The sequence below is a fragment of the Candoia aspera genome, chromosome 2 (genome assembly GCF_035149785.1).
Source record: "Candoia aspera isolate rCanAsp1 chromosome 2, rCanAsp1.hap2, whole genome shotgun sequence".
NCBI classification, from domain to species: Eukaryota; Metazoa; Chordata; class Lepidosauria; order Squamata; family Boidae; genus Candoia; species Candoia aspera.
Window position 1 is genome coordinate 57,829,459 of NC_086154.1, and position 26,885 is coordinate 57,856,343.

General features: G+C 41.2%; 2 protein-coding genes across 2 annotated transcripts in view; one reads left to right on the forward strand and one right to left on the reverse strand.

Annotated features, from left to right (window-relative positions):
- Positions 1 to 890: 890 nt before the first annotated feature.
- On the forward strand, positions 891 to 6,540 carry LOC134489985 (hyaluronidase-4-like). The gene is made up of 4 exons (XM_063292861.1): positions 891 to 925; positions 1,250 to 2,282; positions 4,523 to 4,612; positions 5,795 to 6,540. The coding sequence occupies exons 1-4, from the start codon at positions 891 to 893 to the stop codon at positions 6,167 to 6,169; spliced, it is 1,533 nt and encodes a 510-aa protein (XP_063148931.1). The 3' UTR covers positions 6,170 to 6,540.
- Positions 6,541 to 15,749: 9,209 nt separating this feature from the next.
- Positions 15,750 to 26,885, reverse strand: part of TWF2 (twinfilin actin binding protein 2) — a 58,791-nt gene continuing 47,655 nt past the window's right edge. Inside the window, exons 6-9 of the mRNA XM_063291910.1 lie at positions 20,054 to 20,179; positions 19,773 to 19,923; positions 18,159 to 18,280; positions 15,750 to 17,709 (exon numbers count right to left, since the gene is read on the reverse strand). Coding sequence (XP_063147980.1) covers positions 17,542 to 17,709; positions 18,159 to 18,280; positions 19,773 to 19,923; positions 20,054 to 20,179 — 567 coding nt within the window. The 3' untranslated portion in view covers positions 15,750 to 17,541. The remainder of the gene's footprint in view (positions 17,710 to 18,158; positions 18,281 to 19,772; positions 19,924 to 20,053; positions 20,180 to 26,885) is intronic.

Consider the following 26,885-nt stretch of genomic DNA (forward strand, 5'->3'; position numbering starts at 1 on the left):
CTTACAGGACTGTACTGTCAAATAGGCAGATGCTTTTCTTAGCTACTGCTAAGGTTAGGGGAGAATATAAACAAGCAGGTGGTTAGCCTCTTATGTCTATTTTATTAGGGATGTGAGCTGTCACTAAAGTTTGTGTGGACTCAGTGGTTTGTGGAAACTCAGTGGAAGGGCTTTCACACTTTGCTACTGTTTCAACTACAGCATTTATTATTGCTACTTTTTTTTAGAGAGTTCTAGACGTTAATGGATAATGCATTTGGCTGAGAAGTCTTTTACCTCCAGGGGAACAGTAAGTTTAACACAAGTCACCAATGATCGAGGACTGTAATCACTGAATGTCTGCTCTGTGACCTATGTAGAGGGAGGTTAATGTGATTGCTTAGTTCCTGGGGGAATTGGCCCAACTAAATATGGAAAGAGGAGCTTGTAATGTCAGGGTGGGAATGGAAAGCAGCATCCTGGTTTCTTCACATTTTTTTTTTACCAGGAACCATAGCCTCTGGGGCTCTCAATTCAGAACGTTGTCTCCATACTCTTAGAGGCACAGAATACTAAATATAAACATGTGGACTTTCTAAAAAAAATTCCAAAGGGATCGGAGTCTCAACAGAGAAATACCAATGAGAAAATGGCACAGCCGCAGCAGCACAGCAGAGTGAACCGAGTCCAACCCCCCCCCCCCTTCATAAATAGCACAGGAAGCAGCTTTGAACATTTTCTAAAGGGCATCAGCTGCCCCCCTTCCTCCATTCACTGATATTACAGTGCAGATTAAATTAGTTTGGGGAAAATCTCCTGCAGCGGGGCAATTAGCAAACAGGCAGACTCCCTCTAGCCCTGCTTTACATGGAAAGAAAAGGAAGGCTGTCAGAGCAATTCCGTTCGTTGTCATGCCCTTGTCTCCCATCCTCTTACCCAGCTCAGGGTATTCCTGACCCCTGGCCAAGGGAGAGAGCGTTATGGTGCTTTTCACAGCACCCTCCTGGAGGATCCCAGGGCTCTGCTTCTGAGTCCAACAAAAGGACGGCTTGCCGGAAGGGTCTCCAGTCAGAGGAGCCTGCAAAAATGTCATGGCACTTGTGATGATCTTGGAGTCCTCAGTGTCTTTCAGGGAAAACCAGTCTGTAATGGGCCAACTGCAATTCGACAGCAAGCGAGCCGAGGGATTTATTTTAAGATGAGTGATGGCTGATAATTGATCAGTGCAATGCTCATGCCATGTTGACAGTGTCTTCTGTCCTCCCTGCAGAACTGCACACCACTCAAGAACGTCACACTCGGCTGGGTTGCCAGAACGGGCTCCCACACGTTTAAGGCTCTGCCACTCTCTCGGCCACCAAACCTTCTTGTTGCTGCTGCTCTTGTTCCCCGATGGGCCTCCTGCTGCTGCTGCTGCTGTCACTGCTGCTGCTCATAACTTGAAGCCAGCCCTGCCCCCAGTTGTAAAAGATAAACCTTTCCTAGTGACCTGGAATGCACCAACAGCTCGCTGTGCAGCTGCCTATGATGTCCCTCTCAACTTGGACTCCTATGGGATCCTGGTGAATTCCCAGGAAGCCTTTGTGGGTGGGAACATTACCATCTTCTACTATGATCAACTGGGCTTGTATCCGTATTATGTGAACACGACGGTGCCACCCACTGCTGTTCATGGTGGCTGCCCTCAGAACAGCAGCCTGAAAGGCCACCTGGACAAGATGAAAAGGGACATTGCTGTAGCCATGCCTTCGCGCGCTTTTGCAGGTCTCTCTGTGATTGACTGGGAGAACTGGAGGCCTCAGTGGATACGGAACTGGGATAAAAAAAATATCTATCGGGACATGTCCCTCCTCCTTGTAAAGCAAAGAAACCCCCATTTATCTGACCATGAGGCAGAACTGGAAGCCAAATGGGAGTTTGAGGCAGCTGCACAGAATTTTATGTCAGATACTCTCCGGGTAGCCCGATCTCTGCGCCCCAATGGCTGGTGGGGCTACTACCTCTTCCCCGAGTGTTATAACTATGATTACTTGGATGATTTTGAGGGCTTCACAGGGCACTGTCCCCCACTGGAAGTGCAGCGCAATAATGAGCTGTCCTGGCTTTGGGAGAAGAGCAGGGCCCTCTACCCTTCCATCTACATAGAAGAGATGCTGAGAACTTCCCCCCAAGGAAAGAAGTTTGTGCGGGCCAAGGTGGGCGAAGCCTTGCGAGTGGCCGAGTTGCCCTCAGCCCAACATTCTCTCCCCGTTTTTGTATATGCCAGGCCATTCTACACCTATACCCTGAAGGAGCTGAGCCAGGTGAGAATCTTTCACTGTTTCACCTCGCTCCCCCATGGACTATATACAGCTTTGAGCCCAGTACAGTTCTCGGACATCAAGAAATCTGTGTCTGTCTTTCAGCCCTGGAAGTGTATGATGAATTAAAGCTGACTGTGAATGGAAACTTGTAGGACAAAGAGAAAATGATTTGATTCCCAAGTTGCAGACTTCATTTGGGAATGGGAGAGCTGTCCCACTAGGTTTCCTCAGCTACAGAGATGCTAAACTGCATCCAAATGGGAATCACTGAGAGATGAAAAAGGTGGTGTGAGTAAGCCATTTTGCCTGGATTAAAACTTACTCTGTATTTAAAATGGATGTATTTTAAAAAGATTGTATAGCACTCTTCCTCTCAAATGATTCCAGGGCAGGATACACATAATTGCTTCCAGCCCTCCTTTTAAAAAAATATCTTTCCATCCGCTTGCAAGATCGCTACTTAAACTATGCTGTTAAATCTGAGCAACGTGGAGCTAATGCAGAGCCTTCAATACCTGCACTCACATTTCACATCATGGTATTGGCCATGCTCACTATTTTTAAAACATTCTTCTATTGATACAGAATATTTTCAGTTATCTTGGGAACAATTCTGTATTTGTTCGTTGTACAGAATTATGTGTCATATTGGCTTTCATAGCAATATGCAGTTCAGCCTTCAGAAGGGGGTTGCATTTCTGCAGGGCTGAAGGCAGGTTTACAAAGATGGTTGGTAGCTCTAGTAAATGAGGCCTTTAGTGGATACAACCAAGCCCTACTCCCAGGTGGTGGGGTTGCAGTCTCCTTCCCAAAGAGCAACAAGACCCCTTTCTGAACGGTGGAACTTCTTCCCTTCAAGTTGAACTGGGGCAAGGTCCTCCCTCTAAGGCAGTGTTTCTCAACCATGGCAACTTGAAGATCTGTAGACTTCAACTCCCAATTCTGAATTGGGAGTTGAAGTCCACACATCTTCAAGTTGCCATGGTTGAGAAACACTGTTCTAAGTGAAAGCAGCTTTGCTCCTCTCAGCTGACTTCTTTGATACCTCTCCTTCTCTTTGGTGTTTTTGAGTCAAGGCACCACATTGTATCCAATTGTCCCTTTGATCTAACTTAAGGGAGCTCTGTGAAGCCAAGAAGCGCTTTGTTGCCTGGATCTCCTTTTTCAAAAAATTAACTGAAGAGGAACATTTTAAAAGTGGATGTACATTTTAATTCAAGTGGGATGACAATCCAGTTATGGGCAGTATAACTCACATATCATATGAGAAATAAATATATATAATCATTTAAAGAATGTCACAGCCCCATGTGTGCCAAGGATTGAAAAAGGAACTTTCTGTAAACTAGGGGATCAGCATGCTGGAAATGATTGACAGGGGCCCCTTGTTGAAAGTAGACCAGGAAGAGCAGGCAGAGAAGATGAAGTTCCAGGTATAGGGGAGGAATGGAGTAGAAGAAAGGGATCTTTGTGGTCCCGTTTCTCCCCCCCCCCCCCTGCCATCTAGATGGATTGACAGAGAAGGAAATACCTTGTTTAGGATTATCATCTTATCACAGATTCAAGTGAGAAAGAACTAGAGGATGGATGATTTCACTTGCTAGGAATAACCCTTCTTCCCAACCCTTGCTTCTACATGGCAAACCTACAGGAGCCTTGATTTCACACATACCCTCATTAGGCGAATAGTGTATAGAATCATAGAACTGGGAGGGGCTATTTAGGCCAAGTTCAGTGCAGGAATCCAAATTAAAGCATCTTTGACAGATAATTGCCTAGATTCTGTCTGACTATATCCCATGAACTGAACTGACTCCCTTGCTTGTAGTGTTAGGAAGTCCCCACCCCCACCCCAGCATCCATTCAATCAGAACATGCCTTCTTACAACTTATAAGTATATAATACTATTATTTTGTTTCCTGTACTCTGGAGCAAGAGTTTCGACTCAGGGATTCTATTCCTCATGGAAGAGGTTAAGGTAAGTGTCCTAAGGATTCAGAAATAAGACAATAAAACAAACAAACAAAAAAACCAACAGAAATATGCATGCATAGAGTTTTTAAAACTTCCAGTAAGTGTCATGATTTGTAAATGGTTACATCTGAAAAAAATCTGACATGACTAGAGAACGATTCTAAAGGCAGGTGTTCACAAAGTAAATGACAAGAGGCCCACTGGAACTGTCTCAACGTTTCCCGTTCCTGCTCATTTATGGTGATGGTTTCTCTTGCTGTTCTAGGCTGACCTGGTGTACACCATTGGGCAGGCTGCAGCCATGGGTGCTCATGGCCTTGTGCTCTGGGGAGATGCAGAATATTCTCGGAACCAGGTAATGTAATTCCATAACCCTTCATGCTCTTTTCTTATTCTTTCTCTTGCGCCTCGTTCTTGCTTATTATTTGCCACAATGTTGAGGCACAAAGGACAAGACCTGAGACTGTACCTCTTATTGTCCAGTGGACCATTTTTTTAGATCAAACTGCACACAATGCCATTTATTTCTGCAATAATTAAGGGAGTCATCAGAGATCAGTGTAAATAAGAAATTGAAAGAAAACCAATGTTTTTGACCTGGTCCGGAAATAGGCAAGGTATCGCATTTCAGATGTGGCTGAATTACAAATTTCAGCAGCCCCAATCAGCCTGTGAAGGAAGCTGGGAATTGTAGTTCAGCAACATTTGGTTATGCACCTTTGGACTAATCCTTCTCTTTAAAGTGACATCCTGCATCTGGGCTATACCATTTCAAGAGTTCAAGTGGGAAGTCTCGTATAATTATGTTATTCTATAAAAAATAAAAACATCCATCATAGATAGAAAGATATTGGGAGGAGCAGTTATAGCCTGTTCTTCTGTTTCTTGGCAAAGAAATATGAAAGATTTGTTTTATGTTGAGAAGTATTCCATTCTATGAGTTCTGCCAACAGTTTGAAATGGTACAACCAAAATACAGACTGTTTCCCTTTGTGAGAATGCAGCTTATATCCTAACCATGGGGTCCTGCCTTGAATTTGGCCTTCAAAGGAAGATTGAAGGGTTAGGCCCGACCATCTCTTGTAACAGGGTAGATGCTGTATTAGCTCTAAAGCATGAATAAAACAACAACAATGCAACAGGAACAATATCCCCTCTTGAGATTTCTCAATCAGATAACAAGGGGAGAATTTGAAGATGGACAGTCTGTTTCCAAGGAGTCTGTTCAGTGGATCCTGATCTCAGTTTGGACTTTCTAAAATTGTAATCCTATAGATCTTCTCAATCCGTAGTCATAGGAAGGGCATTCCAGGGATCACATGATTTTTCAGATTTCCTACCCCAAGATTAGAGAACCAGCCCTACTTCAAGAGAGGAAAATCAGCCACTGAAAATGCTTTCTCCCTAGGCCTGTGGTAGAATACTGTGTCTAAAATTTCCAATGGATTTAGTCTCTAGCAGGGCAGATTTTTCTCAGGGTTTGTATGTCTCTATTAACTGCTCTATTTCTTAATGTATATCCTCTCCTCTCTTACAGTCCAACTGCTTAAAGGTTCACAAGTATCTGACAAGCACTTTAGGCCCATATATCGCCAACGTGACCAAGGCAACTGAGCTTTGCAGCCGTGATATCTGCAATAATCATGGCCGCTGCATTCGTCGGAGAATGGACTCTGATGCTTATTTACACCTTGGTCCTAATCCTGTGGGTGGCATCTCCACTCGTGAGTTGGCCAATAGGACTTTAAGCCATCAGGAGAAGGTCAGGATGGAACAGGAATTTGCCTGTCACTGCTACAAGGGATGGAGTGGCAAAAGGTGCCTTTCCAAGGGGCACAGTATGCGGTTGTGGGCAGACAGTTGGTGCATTTATGGCATAGTTTTGCCTGTACTTTGGATAAGGTATTTATGAGCCATTTGGACTAGTTGCTATAAATATGAATATTGTGAAGCCAATGCTGTAAAGTGAACCCTGTATCTTTCCATGTGACAGAAAGAAGAAAGGTACAGGCATGGTGTTTGGTGACAGAGGCATGGTTAAGTATGCTGTAACTCTCCCTGGCTTCCCAGGATGTCCTCCTCTTGTGGTGTTTCACTGGAAAAGTTGGCACATGTGGATGAGCCCTAGGAGCATTTATTACCTACGCAGGACTGTATTCTTCCAATACACCAGGGATGGGCTGCTTTCAGCTCTCCAGGGGTTGATCACATACATCTCTCAGCCAATGATGAAGGCTTATTGGAGCTGTAGTTTAGCACTTGGGGAAGAGCACAGATTTTCTGCCCAGGAGTGTCTGGGGCAGGGTGGTTCAAAACAGTCAAGATGGTGGTTGCAACTGCTTGATCACAACAACCATCTGGATTTTTTTTTTACCCCTCCTGCAGAGGCTTTGTTCCTACCCCAGCAATACACAAAGAACATCCTTTTCGTTCTCTAAACTTCTCACCAGCATATAAGCATCCTTAATATTTGAGGTGCACGTTTTCCTAAACTGTGACAAAGACAGCAATTTCCTATTACTTTTTGTCAAATCAAAACTGATCTAAGCACATTATTTATATACAGAGCAAACCTTTCCTACTTGAACCAACTTTGTGTCCTCCAAAATGTGATTGGTGCTGTTTAATTGAAATATGGATGTAGGTAAATATGTGTACTTGTCAGGCTACCTCTCTTATCAAGGGATGGGGAGAGAAAACATAATTTTTTAAAATTAAATATTTTTCATGTGACCCTCAGTGCCTTAATGCTTCATTCTTTTATAATGCTATGTACTGAAAGCCAGAAATATCTTGATCAGCTATGCAATTTTTTTTTTAAGTTCCATGAGTTGCCTCTCATGGCTGTTTGTCTTGCTTACTGAAAGCTCCCAAATCCTTAGTGTCTCCCTTCTCTCTTTGTGAAGTATACTGGTGCCATTGCTACATCCCTGCCATTGCTCCAATTCACCCGTATGATGGAACGAAATTCTTGATCAGCTGGGACAAGAAACCAAACTAAGGATGAGGTTGCATTTCCTGTTGGTGCTGTTTCTGAGGGACACAGGGAGAGCCAGTGCAGTTCAGATTAGCATATCTTGCTTTGTCTTCAGCCTTCAAAGTTCAACTAGCCCTTAAAGAATAGTAGCTAAGGTACATAGTTAAGGTTCAAGTCTGCCCTCAGCCATGAAAACTCAATGGATGATTTTGGGCTAGTCAGTCTCAGCACAACCGATCCCACAGGACTGCTGTTGTGAGAAATTGGAGGAGGAAGCATTAAGTACACATCTTGAGCTCCTAAGGAAAAGTAGGGTATAAATCTAATAAATAAATAAGGGCAAGAGAGATTGGAAAGATCAGCATCTTGAGAATGTTTTGGTAGCTTTAGGTTGATTTCTTCCATTGATTTCTTCCTTGGGCTTCTTGTGACTCTTATGTCTGCTGGCAACTTGTTATGGACAGATCTAGCAGAAGCAGTGAGAAAGCTTTCTCCTGCTTCACTGCAGGTCCAGAAGTTGTTCAACCTGTTAACAGTGTACACAGAGAAAGGCATCCACCAATTCTGCATGCAACGGTCAGTGTTGGATAGCCTACAAATCATCACTCATGCGGTGTTAAAGCTTATGTTTAATGCTAGAAGAGGTACCACTAAACTGTCTGTATAGAGTATCACTCATTTAGGCATAGAAGGAAGGCTGCTACTCCTTACTGGTGATCAAATTATGGGAAATTCACCAACTTGCATTTTCTTCTCTGGAGCGGAATAAACATGTAGGTGGGGCTTGATTTTGGTGGGTAATATTGGCACTGCTCTTTGTTTTATGGTTATACTTGGTTAATTGTAGGGGTTATACAACAGTTGTCATGTGTTCCCCACCTCAAAATTCAGTTTTCAGCAATCATCCTGAGAGAGACCTTCAAGGTTGCCCTTCCCTGGCATCATTAACATGGTCATATAGGTGAACTGACTTGAGTGGAGGCCTGTGGTAGAAGTTCCCAGCGTATCATCAGAAGGAAAACAGTGAACTGTCCAGCAAAACTGTCCACAATAAGCTACGGCCACATGAGAATACGTGGTGGCAAGTTCAAACAGCTTAAAGCTCCATCTAGACTGAAAAGGTGGGAATGGAAGATTGCCAAGCAAGGTGACAGCAGTTGTCATAATGGTCAATAGCATCAAATCTCATTGACCATACACAGAGCAGCATCCCTCACGTCTAGCAGGATATTACCTGTCGGCAATGCTGGATCAAGCAAACTACTTGTGGAGGAACATCTCAGAATTTGGGTGCTGTTATGAGAGAAGGCCATGGTGCTGTCTTTAAACAACCTAATTTCCTAGGTTTAGGAGAATTTGGAGATTGTACAACGAGGATGGTCTCAGCTTTCAGATAGTGCCTAAAAGCCGTTTCTGGTGTTCTAGTACCATCAGAAAGCACAAGTGGCATCTTTGGAGTTCAATCTCAAACTTGTCTCCAAATAATTGTTGGTCCTCCACTGCTGGGAAACAATAATTATATCATCTATCCCTTTGTTCAATAAGCCCTTCCACTCCCCACATCTGGCATTTTGTAAGCTTCATAGGACAGTTTCTAGGCAGATGGCAATCCACTTGCTTCTCGTGGAGGGGAGTGTAATTTAGCAAGTAGCAGCACAAGTTGTGGCTTGTAGCAGTAATAAAAGCAGCCCATCGCAGTCCCAGCCAGCGTGTGCTACTGATGCATCAGCACTATAAAGGTAAGGAGGCCCAATCATCTGCTTTGAGATTTGGCAGCGATGGCTTTGCTGAGAAAACCAATGAGGTCACTCTGCTGCATGTCAAATGCTTCTGGATGAGATTTGGATTGTGCAACTATTCTTCCGCCTTTCCAGAGGGGGTCCAGATGCTGTCACTTCTGTTTGAAAATTTCCCAGGCCTTCCTGTTATTACTATTACTATTTTTTTTCTGACAATAGAAAATTAAGGAAGGAAAAGCCTGTGTGTTCTTTTGAGGGGTGGGGGAGTTGAGCAAAAGGGTCTGCCAAATGCTGGACAGAAGAAAGCAGTTGGTGTGAACCACAGTTATTCCAGGGTGTTACAGAGGTTGGAGAACAAGGATTGTTGCTGATCACACAGCATTTAATTCAGAAAACACACACATACTATAATACGTGGAACTTGGGGAGGACAGACCTCAAGTAACGCCAACATTCTTGGGGATGTAATAGGCAAGTTATGTGGCCAATTTAGAACACACGATTCTACTTGAATTAGAACTTCCTTTCAACACAGCAGAAGCTTCTATGCTCTTGAAAAAATAATTATGGGATCTTCTAACCCAGGGCTAGCCCACATTCTGATTCTAAGGACCACTCTATTTTTTAGGCATAGAGGCCAGGCCATTGTTTATAAAATCCAGAAGACAGTGAATGGAAATGTCTTCTTCAGCTTTCATGGAATAGTATAAGTCTAAGGTTCAAAGCTGCCTTCACCTGGAAAAGCATCTTAGTTTTTCTTCTCTTATAGAATTGCAGCTCAGCATTACCTTCGAAAGCAAATGAAGCTGAGGAAGCACTTTTAGAATCTGGTTGCCCCTGGTGAATTTCATGGGTAAAGCTTTAACTCTGTGTACTTTGAGTGTGTCCCCATTTTTTGGGAAAAAAGACCAATTGGATCAGAATGGTCTATGCAGTACTTAGGATTTGGACTAGGAGTGGGGAGACAGACAGGGAAGACCCAGGCCAAAGTCCACACTTAGCCATGGAAGGGCATTGGGTGACTTTGGACGAGTCACCCTCATTCAGCCCAACCTACATTACAGGGGAATTCTAGTTTTAGAGGAAATTGGAGGAAGGAGGATGGCATACATCTAGGGGGGAAGTAGGCTAGAAAGCTCTGTTTTCAGCAGGTGCAGCGTTCCCTTTACTAGCATTCCTACCCAGGGAAAAACTAGACTCATTTCCAATCTGCTTGAACACATCTAGTCCTCAAGGAAAAGGTAGCAGCTTTAAAAGCAATGAAATGTTGTTCTAAGGAGCCACAATCGATGATACAAACAAATGTCGACAGAGTGGCTGTGCAGGGTGAATGTCTCTGATGAGGACTTCAACGCACATTCGGACTGCAGAGTTTGGGATCACACAGGAGCCCTGATGTGTGCAATGCTTTATTCTGTTATGCGGTACCCATGGATAAATCATAGCACGATTTCATCAGCAGCATAGCACAACTCACAGAGGGGAGGGCTACTCACTCTCTGCTGCTGCTTGTGGTGAGGGCAGTACTTGTCTGTAAGGTTCAAAGGGGGGGCAGCCTCTTGCTGACAGCCAAGGCTCTCGTGCAAAGGCAGCTGGCCTCAGATGCACACAAGCCAATTCCTGGGACTTGGCAGTAACACAACCACCTCCCTTTGCCTCCCGTAAAAGTGATGGGAGTTAATGGTTACATATTTCTGGTAAGATGTGAAGCCTTAAGGCAGCATTAATTCCTTTTTAACTGGGGCTGGTGTGTTTCTTTGCTCTGACTTCCTTCTCACAGATTCCTTATGGAAAAGTTGTATTTGTGTTAGCAAGTTGGTTATGGCAGCTTCAGAAAAAGACTGGTTACATCAGCACAGCGACCTTTATCTAGACATTTGGTTGGTGTTGATTCATACTCTCTATACCCAGTATAACTGCTGTCATACACAGCAGCATTTGCAATATAAACCCAATAAAGTGTAATGGATGGGAGTGCATCTCTAACTCAAGTGCCATAATTGACATGGCTTGGGACCATTATCACTCCCCTACTTCCTGGTGTACAACCATTCTGTGCCTTAAGAGACCTGGAGGCAGATGCTGCTACAAACAGTACTAAAGTATAAAATATAAGTTGAAATAGTAACAAAGGAATGAAAGAGAGTGCAGAAAAGCACACATTTGTTTACATAGGGAAGAGAACAGTAGTGGTTTTCATCAGAGAGACACAGACTGGGGGTCTTGCTCTGTATCCACAGCAGAAAACTAGCCAGTGGCTGCACATTCTTGGTTATCAGATGCACACATACTCACATGCTGAGATTATTATAACAGCCTGAATTGAGCCCTTGTGTGCAATGCTGCAGAAATGGAATTAGTTTAATGCTAAACTGGTGTCCACAGAACATGAACTGAACTGCAGTATTAGCAAAGATGCAGTGTTGCAGTTGGGTCATGGGCGCATCATGCTTATTGCACACTGCCCAGGCAGTAAATTTAATCCAGGTGCCACACCCTGCCACTCTCCATGAGTGAGGATGTCCATCAACTTGTTCCCCTCTACCTTTCCCTTCAAATTCTTACTGGATCTCTGATGAAGGAAGCTATGGTCCATATATACTGTATTTATGCCTAAAATAAGATAGCCATACCTAATTAATTGGCTGTTTTTGCTCAAGGTAGGGATTCTGAACGGAACAGCTTGTACATGAATTAGAATGGAATTCAGCCTCTTCCCATCCTGGAGAATGGCAGCTCTTGGCTTACTATTAGACCTGGACGTTAAATAAAGATTGATTGTTCATTAGCAGATCACGTTTACCTAGGCTCATTATCTGGTGGCAGACACACCCACTCAGCATGCTTCTTAGTTGTGCCTCTTTGTGTGAGGATCTATCGGATGTATTAAGTGCTTAACTTCAAGCTTGGGCAAGGGAATTATGCCACGTGGTGCATTAATTGGGAGGCATAATACTCAGTTTTAGCTATGGCACAATAACATTTCTTTGCTTTTAAATTATGAATTGACCAACTTGTTACGATTTGCACAGCGCCTACCCACCTCACAGAAGTCTCAGCTTCAATATATCCCAACAGACAGAAAAATCGAGTTATGTCCCTCATCAAGCACACTCCCTGGAATATTCTTCCTCTCCATGCCTGTGTACTTAAATCAAATCTAACTCTTCTCTCTCAAATGCCTCTCACCTGATAACCCCCAAATGTTTCTAGCACTGAGCATCTGTGAAAAAAAAGAACAAAACAGCTCATCAATACATCAACTTGCAGAGGTATTTTTGTGATTCTCCTGGGGAGTCACAGTTTGAGGTTCCTGTTCATCGTATTACACCAAAATGTGTGAGAAGACTGAATTGAGTCCGTAAATGGATGAGCTGTGATGACATCTGGGACAGAGAAAGAAGAAATAAATGGATCAAAATGTTACTTTAGTATTTAAGACCAGGTAGGTCCCATGCTTTAAAAGGGCAACCTACAAAGCTTTGGAATTCAGTACAAATATACTACCTTGCCTTTACCATGTTTCAGCTGCAGATTACATTTTTCTTGGCACAAGGCACTTTCAAACCTGTACTTGAAATGTATTTGTAAGTCACAATCAAATGAAACTGAGTAACTGAACAACTGTTATTAGCACCTCAAAATCATATACTGTAAGAAAAACTTTGAAGACATATATGAAGAATGCTAGCAACAATGATCTCCCTGTTGGATACTTAAGAATCAATGTTATGTTCACAGATTTGATTTCAGGAGTATTTTGGCAAAAGCAGACAAAGCAACAATGCTTGAGGGACTCCCATAACACCTAAGGGGGGCTTCTCAGTAGTAAAACTGATCTCAGTACCCTTGCAAGCAGTTGAATAACCGAAGAAAGATGGGGCCTTGAATACTATGAACACACCAATGACAGCTAGATATACAGTCTACATGATGGGGGGAAAATCCATGGCCACAACTGCAACTGCATGATGAATTTCAAACCATCTGGCCTCACAACAAGGTAAATTCAACCGCTTTGTAGCAATAGTTTCCATCAATCCTTGAGATACAAAATTTACTGTAGATACAAAATTTACTATGCTGTTTATAAGGATTCAGTTTCTGTATAGGGAACCTTTAAAATGGCCAATTGTGTTGATAGATATCTCAGTCTACTAAAGAAATACTCAAAACTTGATTGTTTTAAAAATACTTTTATTTTTTTAGAAAATACAGCATTCAAAACAGTGTGCCCTGCCTCCCCCAATGTTTCCAAATTTACATCATCATCCAGCCCAGTCAGGAATGTGCATCTCCCAAACTCCAAACCTTGATTCTCAGGGAAGATTTGCTAAGTTACTAGCACAGATAAAAAAATGATCACTCCTAGCTTGCTTTTCACCTGCGAGTTAAACTCAATGGCCAACAGAAGCTACTTGCAGTTTTAACCATGTTATCAATTAGGCATTCTTTACACAGCTTTTAGCCTGCTAGAAGTTTGCAGGGCAAAACTAGTGTCATTTCAACTGAGTGTGCACAAGCATATAGTTGTTAGACTATTACCAAGGTCTCCTTGCTATAAATGTATAGTTCTTGAAAAATCATTTTGGGACTCCTAGAAAACTCTTGTTTTTATAATGAGGTGGATGTTCGTGCAATCACTCAATATTTTGTAGTATTAGTCAAGTTTAATAAACAAGTTTAAAACAGGAGGCTTCTAAGTTTCATCCTAGATATAAATAGCAAGATGTATGCTTGCTAGATAGTCATATATTCTGATCCAAGCTAACAAGTTCAGACACTATTCCAGGATGGGGGGTCATTTCTACATCTTTGTGAAACTTTTCTGCTACTTGACAAGTGTGCTGGTACTAGGTTTTGTTAGATCACATAACTGCAAGGAAAAGAAAGTTTTTGTTCTGAAGTCTGGTCAAGAATTGAGGGAAAATAGGGTGGGGGAGAGTCGGTATTGATAGAATAGCCAGATCACTAAGAATTGCATGCTGCATAACTGATTTTACTGGTCTTCCAGCCTTTTATTTGTTGAATTAATCAACAGATAAAGAAGGGATTCATCAGCTATGAATGCGATATGAATTTGCTTAATGTGGAAGCAGATACCAAGATCAGGTGGATAGATGAAGTTGGCAATGAGAAGCAGCTCTTTGCAAGACTGACTCTCAGTGTTGCATTGGTGAAGGGGAAAGGGTGAGACATGAAGGGTCAGCCTGAGAAGCAGACTTTTGACCTTCTTTCCTTCATGGAAGTTCTGATAGATCCTCATTTACCACTGTTCATGCATTTGAGAATACTGATTGATCCATCACCATTACATGGTGGTATTTGGCATTAATGCCGCAAAATAACCAGTTCAGGCTAAGTTGATGGAGTAAAAAGATAGAAGGCTAAAACAAAGGTAGCACTTGCTTGCTTTTCTGCCACTTTTGTTTGGATCACTGTGGATTAATTAATGCAGATGATGACAAGGAACATGTCAACAGTGGTCATCCCAGATAAGCTTACATATACCTTAATATTTGACCATGAATTCCAAGGAAGTATGATCTCGGGATCATAGTAACCACTGCTACTCAGCTTCAGAATGGCAAATATTTGTTCTATGTTGTGGTGCACATGCTCGTAACAAAAGGAAGTGTTTTGAGCAAACCTGTAGAAATGCACTTCATATCAAAATATAATATGGACCGGGAAAAAAAGTACTTTGTCTCTCTCTTAATGATGGAGAGAATGCAATACATGGAACAAAATATAGTGTACGTGGCAAACTTAACCTAGAATATAAATTTTCCCTATGGGGGAAAAAGGGTGAAGTGATAAATCAAATTATTACAAGAATGTAGAGTTCTCAACAAAAATATAGAATGGAAGTAGCAAAACTATCTCTGCAAATATGATGCAGAAAATGCAGAGGTCCAAATCCAAATATTACAGAATAATATCATAATCTCTACATTTAGTTGGATTGAGATTTGGTCACTGTAAAAATAAAAATTAAAAAAAATTATGCCAAAGATCATCAATATCAAGCCTTCAAAATATCCAAGGAACAACCCACAACCCATCTGTTTTCTTTTTTTTTTTAATAGCAGGACAATGTTTAAATGTTGTGCATTGAGCAGTCTTATGCTGAAATCTTGTATAAAAAGGTGCTGATCCTGTACTATGCCTATTTGAAGCAGAACTTTGGTGTCTGAACATGTTTTAGGGCAAACTTTGAATCCAATTATCATCTTCTTACCACTATATACTGGATGCAAGATTTGTTCATTTCTAAACAGTGCAGAAGACGACCTCAATTATAAAAATATCTGTTCCAAGTATTCCCAATAAACTTCTTAAGATGGAAAAGATGAGCAGCTTAAAAAAAAAGAAAGAATTGAGGAAAAATTAACATTTAGACTTTTCCCCATCCATGAAATGGTGGCACATACCACCTCCGTAACAGACATTTTCATCTGGATTCCTGTAGTGAATAGGGGATTGGATCTGAATGTCTAAATGGCCTCTTCCAATTCTGTGAATCTGTAATTCCATTCTTCTCATGCAGAGTACTTGGAATTTGGCAAAGCCTACCCTTTCTTTCTTGGATTGCAGATCAGTCCCATCATGGGAAAGAGTGGGCTAGAGCACATCCAGGCTTGCTCCTATACAAATGTTGCCCAATTCAAGGTCATCATACTAATACCATACAGTTGGCTTGGTAAAACAGAGGCTTATAATTTCAGAGGGAATTGTTTGCTTCCATGAGATATAAAAACAGACCACTAAATTGCTCCCTGGGGTCGTAAGAACTTTAATTACATACATTAAATTCAGTGACCCTCATGGAATGAACGTATCTACTATAACGATTTTACAGAAGCTCCCAATCTGGGTAAGATCAGCCTTTTGTGAGTGGGTCACTCTCTCCTTCTCCTTTGGACTTTCAGAGCTGATCAACAAGACTCTTCCCAGACTCCTTGGCAGTTAAATTGCCCATCCATCACGTACATGGGTAACAATTTCATGCCATGAGCTATCCTTTCCTTCCACCTGGTTTTCAGGGATCTAAAACAATTACTCTTGGCAGACATTATCTAGCACATGGAATGAACAGTCCTCTGGGAAAAGTACATTCTGTGAAAAATAGAGCCCATCAGCATTCAGCAACCAATGAAAGTGCCAATGTTCCTTTGGCCTGGCAAAGCTCTATCACATAACTAAAGATCCATGACAAGGGGATGCAATGGTTGGGTGTCATAATCCAGGATGAGGACAAACAAGTGAGCAAATGTGAGATAACCAAGGACTGAGTGGCTTTACTTTAGAGTCCAGCTGGATACCCAGCACTGAGGGGGAAAAAAAAAAGATCAGGAAGGAATCTACTGTCTTAGTAAGTCAGAGGATGATCTCAATTAAGTCAATGCTGTATTAGGCTGCAAGCCAACACATGGGGAGAGGTTGGCATGGGAAGGCATATGAGAGCTACACATGGGGTGATTCTTGACATCTTGAATGAAGTTAAGTTGAAATGCTGCCAACAAGGGCAGGACAGCAATTGTGCTCCCAGTTCCTAACTATCCATGTCCACTCATATCGCTGTAAGATCACACAATAAGCCATCAAGCCACAAGGCAGGGAAAAAGGAAAAGCAGTGTAATTAGCTTTCTACAACTCAGAAAGGAAGCAGAACGTTCTTTTAGAGAAATCCAACCCATCAATGGATTTGTGATGGATATTCATCTTTTTTCCACAGTAAGGCCTAGAACGGGATTATCAGGACTCTTGGACAAAATGAGAGTTTGACTTCTTCAGCAGCTTGGAAAAGAAGCAATTTTTTAAAAATCCAAACAACACCTCTGTTTTGGAGGAAATCTGACCAACTTTTAGCACTTCCCCCACCCCCTCAAATCCACCAGCTTCTGCTAAACAAAAAGGAAGAGACATCCTGCTTCAAAATTAATCCCTGGAACACACTGCTCTTTGCCTCAACCAGTAGGCAAGGGAGTACTACATCAAATACTAGGGAAACAGACTCCCTTGGTAAGGGGATGACATTAACAGGATGGGAGTGCCACAGTTATTGTTATCATACAAATGTGTGCCTCTCCTTTTTGGGGTCACAGCACCCAGGAAAGAGGTTTATATCAAGGAGTTGTTTCTCAGGTGTACACAACTCTCTCAGACGAGAGGTGAACAAAACTGGTGCAGATTCCAGGTAAAACAGGCCACAAGATGAAGCAGTAACAGGAGCAACAACAGGAGTTGTAAGAAATATTTTAAAAAAACACAAAGAACAAAAATCACTAGGGTCCCCCCTCCTCCTAGATTTACATAACAATAGAGCAAAAGGAAAGAAAAAAGAGCATGCCGTCTTCTTCCTCTTCCTATCTGTCCCCCGATTCCAACCCTCCCGCCCCGTTAATGAAACCGATGGACATGACTTTGAGAAAAGAAGTAGGGGAAAAGGCTCTGGAGTTCAGTGGACAGGCTCAAATGCAGAGAAGTGGATTCGACTGAGCTGCAATGCTGGAGGCTGGGAGACATTCACAGCTCTTTGCTGACCCATCCTCCCGTCCTCCGGGTTTAACTGTCTTCTCCGTTCTCGCCTGGTCCTTTGATAAGTCGCTTCTGTCCCCTTTTGCCCACAGGACCCTTTGGCTTGGCAAAAGCCTGCTTGAAGGCATGCTGTTTGGGGTGGACCTCCTCATACAGGAACTCAGCGGTCAGCTCAGCTCCATCATCAATTTCAATCTGATACAAAAGAAAGAGGAAATGCAGTCCTCAGATCTGGCTACTGAAAACCTGAAACCCAACTGAGATCGGTATTTTCTTCTCAGTAATGGCATTCCATTATATTTCCCTTCCCCTCTTTTCCCCATAGCATTCCAACTTCCACTCCACTCCTACTTTGCAGTGCCACTTCTAAACTTAGTTTCAGGTTTATTTCCAGGACCTGGACATTCTTCTCCTTGTTAAAGTCTTTTCTTGTTTTTCATGTTGTCCATGCTGTTGGGCATCACTTTTCTGTCTCTAGCTAGTCCTTCTAACAACTCATCTGGTGGCTTCTGTGTAATTTTCTCTTAATTTTCAGATCAAACACCACCCTCTTTCATGCTGCTTGAAGCTCTAAAAGTCTAGCCAGATGGAAGAGAACTTGGTTTTCGTCAAGATGCTTATGCATCCAGAGGACAAAGGCTTACCTTCTTTGCAATTTCTAGGCAGAAATCTTGCTCTATGGAGTCAAGCAATCGGCTCTTGCAGCTGGAGTACAGCATACGCTCTTTGATGCTACATTTGTAACCAGGCATGGAGTAGATAAACACTAGAAGAAAGAGGAAGGAAGATCAGGCATTCTTGGGCCCATGTAAAATTAATTCCACTAACCTATGGGGAAACAATGCCCATGCATGCCACAACAGCATGTGATGAAACAAAGAAATGCATTTCAAAATACAGAGAAAAGAATTTACAATTAAACAAATATTGTGCATATGCTGCGTAGATGAAAAGGCACCAATTCTTACTATATCCAAAATGTATTACACACAGTTTGGACATTAAAACACTGGCTTATAAGGTTTCCATTGGCATGGGGGAACTGTACAAATAAATATGCTTAATCAAAATGGAATTAAAAGATAATGTTCTCAGGATTCTTCATTCATGGATAGGAGAACCAGTAGTGACATAAACTCTTTGTTTCATTTGATAATAAAAGCCCTAGGCCCATCTGTGACAAATGTCTTGTTTTGGTATGGCACCACTATGACTCCTAAAGCAGCTGATAAACTGACCCCATTCTGAGAGACGTGAATAGATGGAATTCAGCTCTTGTTTCCTAAATAAATTATGTGAACTTCTCACACATAATACCATTTATGCAAAGGCCAGAATGGTAAAATCCATACTGTACCTTTATAAGAGTTGCACTTGAAGATGGGCAGCTATACTAATCTTTAAAAAAACAAAATAATTAAAATAAAATAGAATAAAAAATAAAATAAAATAAAATACATTTGACCAGGCTTATTAGGAGGTTGAGCTTAGCTCTAGAGAATTTCCTGGCTTGCTGGTTAGACCCAGGACATCATAGATGAGTATTATCCTTGATTGGGACAAAGCAACAGTCAGTCTTCCCAAAGAAGCTGGCTTCTACTTATTCCCCACATTTTATAATACTGGAAAATGTTTAAAAAAAATAAAAAGGAGGAGGAGGAGGAAGAGAATCAAGAAGAGCCTGCCTATGAATCTCCAAGACCCAGATGATCTCTCCCCAACCACCCTTTTTGCAATACATGAACTTATTCAAGGAGGTAGTAAATAACTAGACTGATCTGGAATTTTATGTCTGTGATTGCTGCCTTTCCTTGTTTTCTCTTTATTTTCCTTTTCCCAATAAACTCCTTTTTACATCTATAATTTGGCTTCACTGGTTTTAGAAATACATTTCTCATTAAAACTTTCCCTGTATGCTGCTGTGAATCTGAATCTCTCTTCTGTTTCATGACTGGCATGAAGTGCTTTAGTTTTGCACTGTAGGAAGGTCCAACATTCCTTCTTTTGAGTTTTTCCAGAGCAGGGCTGAAGTGAGCAGCTTTAGGCAGAGAGGCTAAGAGCTTCCCAGCTAGACAGAATGGGGGTGCCAGGACATTCACCTATTGTAATTACTGAGGACCCACCAGGGAGGTTTTAAATCTGCCTCCCTCCCCCCCACAAGATGGCAACACCATTCCAGAGGGACACAGACATACCCACTCCATGTCCAAAGGGCAGAGCGAAATCTTTTCTCAGCTATAGATTTGGTTAGCACTTACCAACTGACTCCAGATAATCTCCCTCATGAGAGTGTTTATACAGAAAGAAGTGGTAGCGAGCAGAATCCCGAGGAATTCTTCTAGGCAGATCAAGAATTTCTGTAGGCCTCGTGTGGACCAGCTCTATGGTCTCCTGCTCCAGGTCCAGCTTCTATTGGAACAAAGGCAAGAGAAGGGAAGAAACAGTGAGGTGGAAACTCTGACAGTGCAAGCTGGCCATGCACAAAAATGAGCAAAACTTGGGACAATTAAACTGAAAGATCCCCAAAAGAATCCCTTACCAGCTGGATATAATTGATTTTTTTCTGCTTTAGTAGCTGAATGGCTTGTTGGGCATCTGGCTGCAAAGGGAAGGCCAGGCCTTGGAGGGTCTGATGTTTGCTTTCTACGCTGATTTCAGTCTTTACCTGATGACAGGGGGAAAAAAAAGCCAGACTGAGGTGAAACCTGCATGTACTTCATTTTATATCTTTGCATTTATTTTACACTTTTGTGCATCAACTAAAGTGAAACCAATAAAAGTGGAGTGATACAAGAAAGATGGAGATGGAGCAGACAAACCATGCTACTAGCATACACAAGCATAGGTATCCCTACAGGAAAGAGCCACTGTAACTCTCTTTCTTTCCTTCTTCCTCCCAGTAGGAGTAGATAGTTTAAACCAGTGTTTCTCAACCCTGGCAACTTTCAGATGTGTGGACTTCAACTCCCAGAATTCCTCAGCCAGCATGTTGCCAAGGTTGAGAAACACTGGTTTAAAGGGTGTGTGTGTGTGTGTGTTACATACATACATCTGTAAAAGAGAGCAATGGGATGGACTGAGATGGATATTGAGAGCACTTCACTAAAGTCCACTCGGAACTAAGTCCATTAAGTTGAATGGGGCTATTCCCCAGGTAAGCGTGCATACGATAGCAGCCTTAGGAAGGAGGGAGGGACAGATGACGGCAGGAAATGGGCGGAATGAGTGAGGCCGGTGGCTAGATGCCAAAGAGGAATGACTCTTGTGCTATATTAGTTGTGTAGAAAAGAGAAATCCATCAAGTGTAGTTTGCATGGCCTGCTGAAATTCCATTCTCTACTCAATTGTTAAAGCCACCCTGCCCTCTTTTGTCTCTGCCCAAGCAACAGTGAGCAGAAAAGCTGGACAGGGGATGCAGAACACTCTGACAGGCATCTACAGAGATGTAAACCCCACTGTGTTAAGTAGGATTACGTCCACATTTGCATGCCTTTGATAGCATCCGGCTCACAGTTTCTTGGACCAACGACTTATCCTCTGATTACCCACAGCATCCATGGAACTTTCTCAGATTTCTAAAAAGGCCCAAATATGTTAGATGGCCCTTGTTTAGACCAATGCAATGTGATGCCTAATACAGCAGAAGGTCTCATATTTTGGAAGCAAGCGGAAGAGGAGATCCCAGATATGACTGGCTTTATAAACGTTCTGGTGATGGTATTGACAAAAACAAGAACTGGTGGGCATTGTAAAGAAAAAAACCACCACTTTTTATTTGGGATGGGTAGCTTGTTTATTTTGGCCGAAAGAAAACAAAATTGAAGTTCTCTTCTGATCTCTTATCAAAACTTCATCCCCACTTGCACCTGCATTTTAAAACTAATTTCCTAGTTTTAAAAACAGAGTAGTGTATCAGGAGTTCAAATATTTGTAAGGAAAGTAGGGAATAAAATTTTCATCATAACCTATAGTAATGATTAACCAATTTTATAAGCTAAAGAGATTAATACTGAATAAGATATATACTTTTTAAAAGCTATCTCTTTGGGTTACTTCTGGCAAGAATCAATTCATTAGGTGAGAAAGAATGACATTTTAAAAGCAACATCAACATAATTTTTTCTCCTTAAAATAACAGTAGAAAAGCAGCTTTACAGGGCTCTTACAGCTTTACAGAATCAACAGAGGGAAAATCATTAGATTTGAGTTTCATGCTTCATAGAGGAGAAGAACTAGGTCACATGCTTCATTGAGTAACAAACAAAATATCACTTTCATTCTTGATAAAATAGAACTGCTAGATCTGCTTTTCATCAAGTGCTGGTAGTAACATTTTCAGATATATGAAAAATTTGCATTTTTATTTCTAGTCTTAGTTATCACAAGTAATTTTAGTTTTACTTATAGATTTACACACTCAAAAGTTCTGAAGCAGTTTAGACTGCGTTTTCTGCCTCATTAATAAAATTAGATTTCTACCTAGATACAGTCTGGATTCGTTTATTCTGTTATTTGTAAAAATGTGCTATATGGAAGAACATATGATTGATACAACTAGAGAGTTTGAAAATGATATATACAAGACATTAAATTATATTATTTATTGTAGATGGTGCTAAAGAAAAGGAGTGGATAAACTTGTGCCTAATTATAAACTTCTTTATTTTTTAAGGATTATACCATATTCATATATGGTTATTTATTAAATATATAATTTGCACCTCTACAGAATAGCAAGGGTTGCTCAAAAAGCATTGGCATAGGTCCTAGAAGGGAAAGCCCTGGGCATCACATTTTGAGTGTTTGTGGTTTCCACAAGCATGACAGTGAGGTGACCTGGTAGAGACCAAGTATCCTGAGTTAGTTTGTGAATCGCAGAAGAAAATAACAGAAAACATGACGTAAGACCTCTCACAATGAAAGAAATGAAATTCTTTGGGCCAGTCCCTCTCTCTCAGCCCAACTCACCTCACAGGGTTGTTGTGGGGAAAATAGGAGGAGGAAGGAGTATTGGGTATGTTCCCTACCTTGAGTTATTTATAAAAATAAAAATAATAAAGGTGGTATAGAAAATAAATAAATAATAATTTTTAAAAATGCTACCATCTGTACCTGACTTTTTTTTTACTACTTCAGGCATTATTTATAGTTTTCAATGAGTGGCTAAACTGGAAGATGACACTGAATTATCTCATTTGCTACCCTTGGCCAAAGGACAGTGAAGATTTTGGTCATGGTCTGTAATAGGTGAATGACCGGTTATCTCAGATAGTAAAGCTCAAATGAACCACAATAATTCTAGGATGTCTCTAGCCAAGATGAATAAGTACCAGGATGATAAATGAAATTTAAGGCAAGCGGATATAAAAACCAGAGCTCTGATCTTCCCATAGCCAGCGAGTTGAACACTATGGACGTAATCTGCAAATTTTATGTTGAAAGTTCAGTGGTGGCCTGCTGTCTTGTTACACCTTCTACATTCACTGAACTGAACTCCTGTGCTGGTTGAGAAAGAACCCTCCCCATGAGAAATTGAGGGATGAGCTAGTTTTGAACTTGGGGCTCTGGAGTGGTGCTTGATTCCTGGTGACTACATGGCCTAGTCAATGTAATTTTCTTGAGTAACAATATGGAAGTGGGTTGACAATGCATTTTTCCAGGATGTTTTTTAAACTTCACAGTCTGACTTTCAGAGCTGGTGTGCCCTGGATCTCTCAGATCCAAGTACTAGTCAGACCTGACCCTGCTTAGCTTTGTTTGAAATTGTGTTCCCACCCGAAGCTTATGGTACAGACAGAGATATTTCTCTTGCCAGTCTAAAAAAATGAAACCTTGGCTTGATCATAAAAGAGTACAATTAAATGTTAGAGAATTCTACAAACTATAATGCAGGAGGCATATGAAGCAACAGAAATCTAATAGCAAATTTAAAGTTTCATTTTTGAATTCGATGTGCCTATATTTTTCTTCATTTTCTAAACAACAGTAACAGGATCACAATATGTGGAAAGGGAGGTTTCAGGCTTTGTCCCTCATACAGTCATAATTAAAAATTCCCAACACCCTGCTCTTCATCCCACAGTAAAGAACCCTTTGTCTGCCAATATAAACTTCTCTCATAAGAACAGGATTTTCACTGGGACAGGAGGAGAAGGTAATGTTAACCCTTTCTCTTCACATGTTGTGGTCTGAATCCTGATATTAAAGGAAAACATGGTATGTCATCCGCCATCTAATCTAATTTTGGCTCTAAGTTCTAATCAGTGCAATCTTTTGACAGGTTTTGTGTCAAGCAGCCCTACTTAGATAGGGGTTATAATAATATAAGTGGAAGCTAAAAGAGATGCAAATCCAGACTCACCTACTTGGGCCAAAATCCATAGAAATTGATTTACATTAAGCAGCAATGCAATGCCCAAGAAATAGGGAAGCCTTCCTAATATCACAAATATTTATTACATAGTATAATTAACCAGGAGCTCCCAAAGAGGCTTACTAAATTTATCAGAATATATATATGTTTTGATTCTTTGCTTGAATTTTAAAAAAAACACCACTTTCCAACACATTTGTTGAGATTATCTAAATTTTTGAATTCTTGTAACAAAAAAAAATTAAATATGCTAGTAAATTAACAAGTAATATTTATGTGCCAAATTTATCACCACAATAAAAACAATGGAATTGTTTGGAAAAAATTCAAGACAAAAAAATCTCAGAAAGTGACAGCACATTGCCAATCTTAGACAGAGTTAGGAAGCTAAGCAGGGTCAGACAAGAATAGTGCTTTGATGGGACACTAACAGGGAATTCCAGGCCTATAGGCAAGGCCAGGAAGTTACAAAATGTTAAAAGAAAGTAAAGGCAAGCCACTTGCATATTATTGCCAAGAAAAGTTCATGGAGGTATCCATGAACTCACTTGGGGTTGAGCTCCCTCAAGGCTTCCTTTACCTTTTACAAAAGCAAGCCGTGAAAATGGAAAAAGGGGGAAAAAACCACATTCATCATTGAATACTTTTAATAACCACCCTGTATGTGCAATTGACTCTAGAAGAAATGCAGGGAATCCATTTTTTTTCCCATTAGAAACTCATATCACCCTTTAGGTAATTTATCCTTTATATGTCTCTCAAAGCAGTTTAGAGAAAAAAAAGTTTGCGAACATAAAAGCTTCCAATAAAAGAATGATAGATTAGGCTTGAGAACCACTTTGGTGCAGTGGCTAGGCTAGAAACCGTGAGTTCTAGGCACAAAGACAGCTGGGCTACCTTGGGCCAGTCCCTCTCAGCTCTAGGAAGGAGGCCATGGCAAACCACTTCTGAAACTATGCCATGAAAACTGCAGGGACTTGTCCAGGCAGTCACCAGGAGTCAAGGACTTGAAGCTACCCCCAATTTAAAAAAGATTAGGCTTATGGGGACATGAAGCGACATCAATTCTCTGAATATCAAAATACTGAAGAGACAAGAGTGCTGTAAAGTTTCTCAATACTCTTGTGACTCTTATATACGGATATCTTCTAAGGAATGCTAGAACTACCTATAGTGATTTCTTGGAATAAACAATTCAAATCCATTCATAACATTTAATATCCATTAGATATAATACAGTAAAGGTAAAGGTTTCCCTTGACATTAAGTCCAGTCGTGTCCGACTCTAGGGGGCGGTGCTCATCTCCGTTTCAAAGCCGAAGAGCCGGCGTTTGTCCGTAGACACTTCCGTGGTCATGTGGCCGGCATGACTAACTGGAACGCCGTTACCTGCCCGCCGAAGCAATACCTATTAATCGACTCACATTTGCATGTTTTCGAACTGCTAGGTTGGCAGGAGCTGGGACTAGCAACGGGAGCTCGCCTTCCGATTGGCAAGCTCAGCAGCTCAGCGATTTAACCCGCAGCACCACCGCAGCAACTCAAGAAATTCAAGACTTGGATTTAAATATATCGTACTTTGTTTTGAATTCAGTCACCTCAGAAACTTATTCAAGAAGGCTCCTTAGATCATCTTTAGATGCACTGAGCCAAGGATTGGACTTAATTGCCTAAATGACTCTCCAGATTTATGATTCTAGGATCTAAAATGGGAAAGTTTGTGAGCACAATTAACAGAAAGTGAGCCCTGGAGTATAGTTATCATGGAGCAAATATATAAAGAAGAATGTGATTAAATGGATAATCAAGAGAAAGAACTCTGCCAAACGAAACAGAAGACAGAATGCAGGCAATGTGGCCTACCTCCTCAGGATGAGGGTATTCAGCCACAGATGGGCAGCAGCAGCAGCCCAAAACCATCTGCCAGTAGGAGGTAAGGAAACATCACATTATAACAGAAACAAAAGAAATGCTGCCCAACTTTCACGTACCAATAATCAACGATAATCCTTACTAGAAGACAACTGGTCTGAAACCTTGGCCATAGGTCTATCATTCTATAAACTGCACAGCTCTTTTAGGAGAGCATCCACCTTTCTGCAATGACTTCTAAACATTCAGCTTTTCAAATCTTACCTTGACTTAAATATGATGACTTCTGAAGTCTGTGTTGCTACACGTACAACTGCAATTGGACCAAGCACACGTAACTGCTGGAAAAATGTTTACTGTATATCTCGGAGCAGTTTCATTTTATATTGACCAGCTTAATGGTCAAATGCTGGAAAAACAGTCTCACCAAATAGTTTCATTTGGAATAATACCCTGAGACAGTTCTGCACACCATCTTGATTATATGACTGCAGTATTTCTACATTTACAGGTTCTACAGATGACCAGTACTGAAACCTCCCCACAATCCACACACCTGTTCTTATGATGTTTCTGTTCAGGGGAAGTCCCGCATAGAAACATACTATATTACTCCAATCTAGATGTCTCTGAGGCATGAATAACTGAGAAAACATCTAGCTCATCTCAATACGGCCATACAGTAGTGATAAAAAACACTTCTGGCCACCATACCACCTGAACGTCTCTAATTAGCCTTGAACCTAGGACTCCCAAACTATATTCTTAGACTTTCCAAAAAAAAGTGGCACTACTACAGTTAAGACCATTTGTAAGCTTATATCAAGAATACTTGGTTTCTCCACCTATTCTGCTTCCATCTTATTTCGCTTAAGTTTGGTTTGTTCAACCTCATGCACCCCCAAGCAGCTTCCAAACTTTCTTTAGATGAGCTGAGAGAGCCAATCCAGCAGTGTATAAATCAAGGGGTAACTAGTCCCATTCTTTTAGATGCAGTAAAACACTTGTCCTATATATATTGCTTGCAAACTCATTCAAAAATTATTGACAGAGGCATCTGTAAATTGTTAGAATTATAAAACACAGCTTCACTGGCATTTAGAGAAAGGAAGGAACATTTTCTTTA

Bases quoted from the DNA above. Each gene is read 5' to 3' on its own strand.
- LOC134489985 (XM_063292861.1), top strand. From the start codon at position 891: ATGCCCTTGTCTCCCATCCTCTTACCCAGCTCAGG. The intron at 926-1,249 runs GTATTCCTGACC...TCCTCCCTGCAG, and splicing joins ATCCTCTTACCCAGCTCAGG to AACTGCACACCACTCAAGAA. The intron at 2,283-4,522 runs GTGAGAATCTTT...TTGCTGTTCTAG, and splicing joins CCCTGAAGGAGCTGAGCCAG to GCTGACCTGGTGTACACCAT.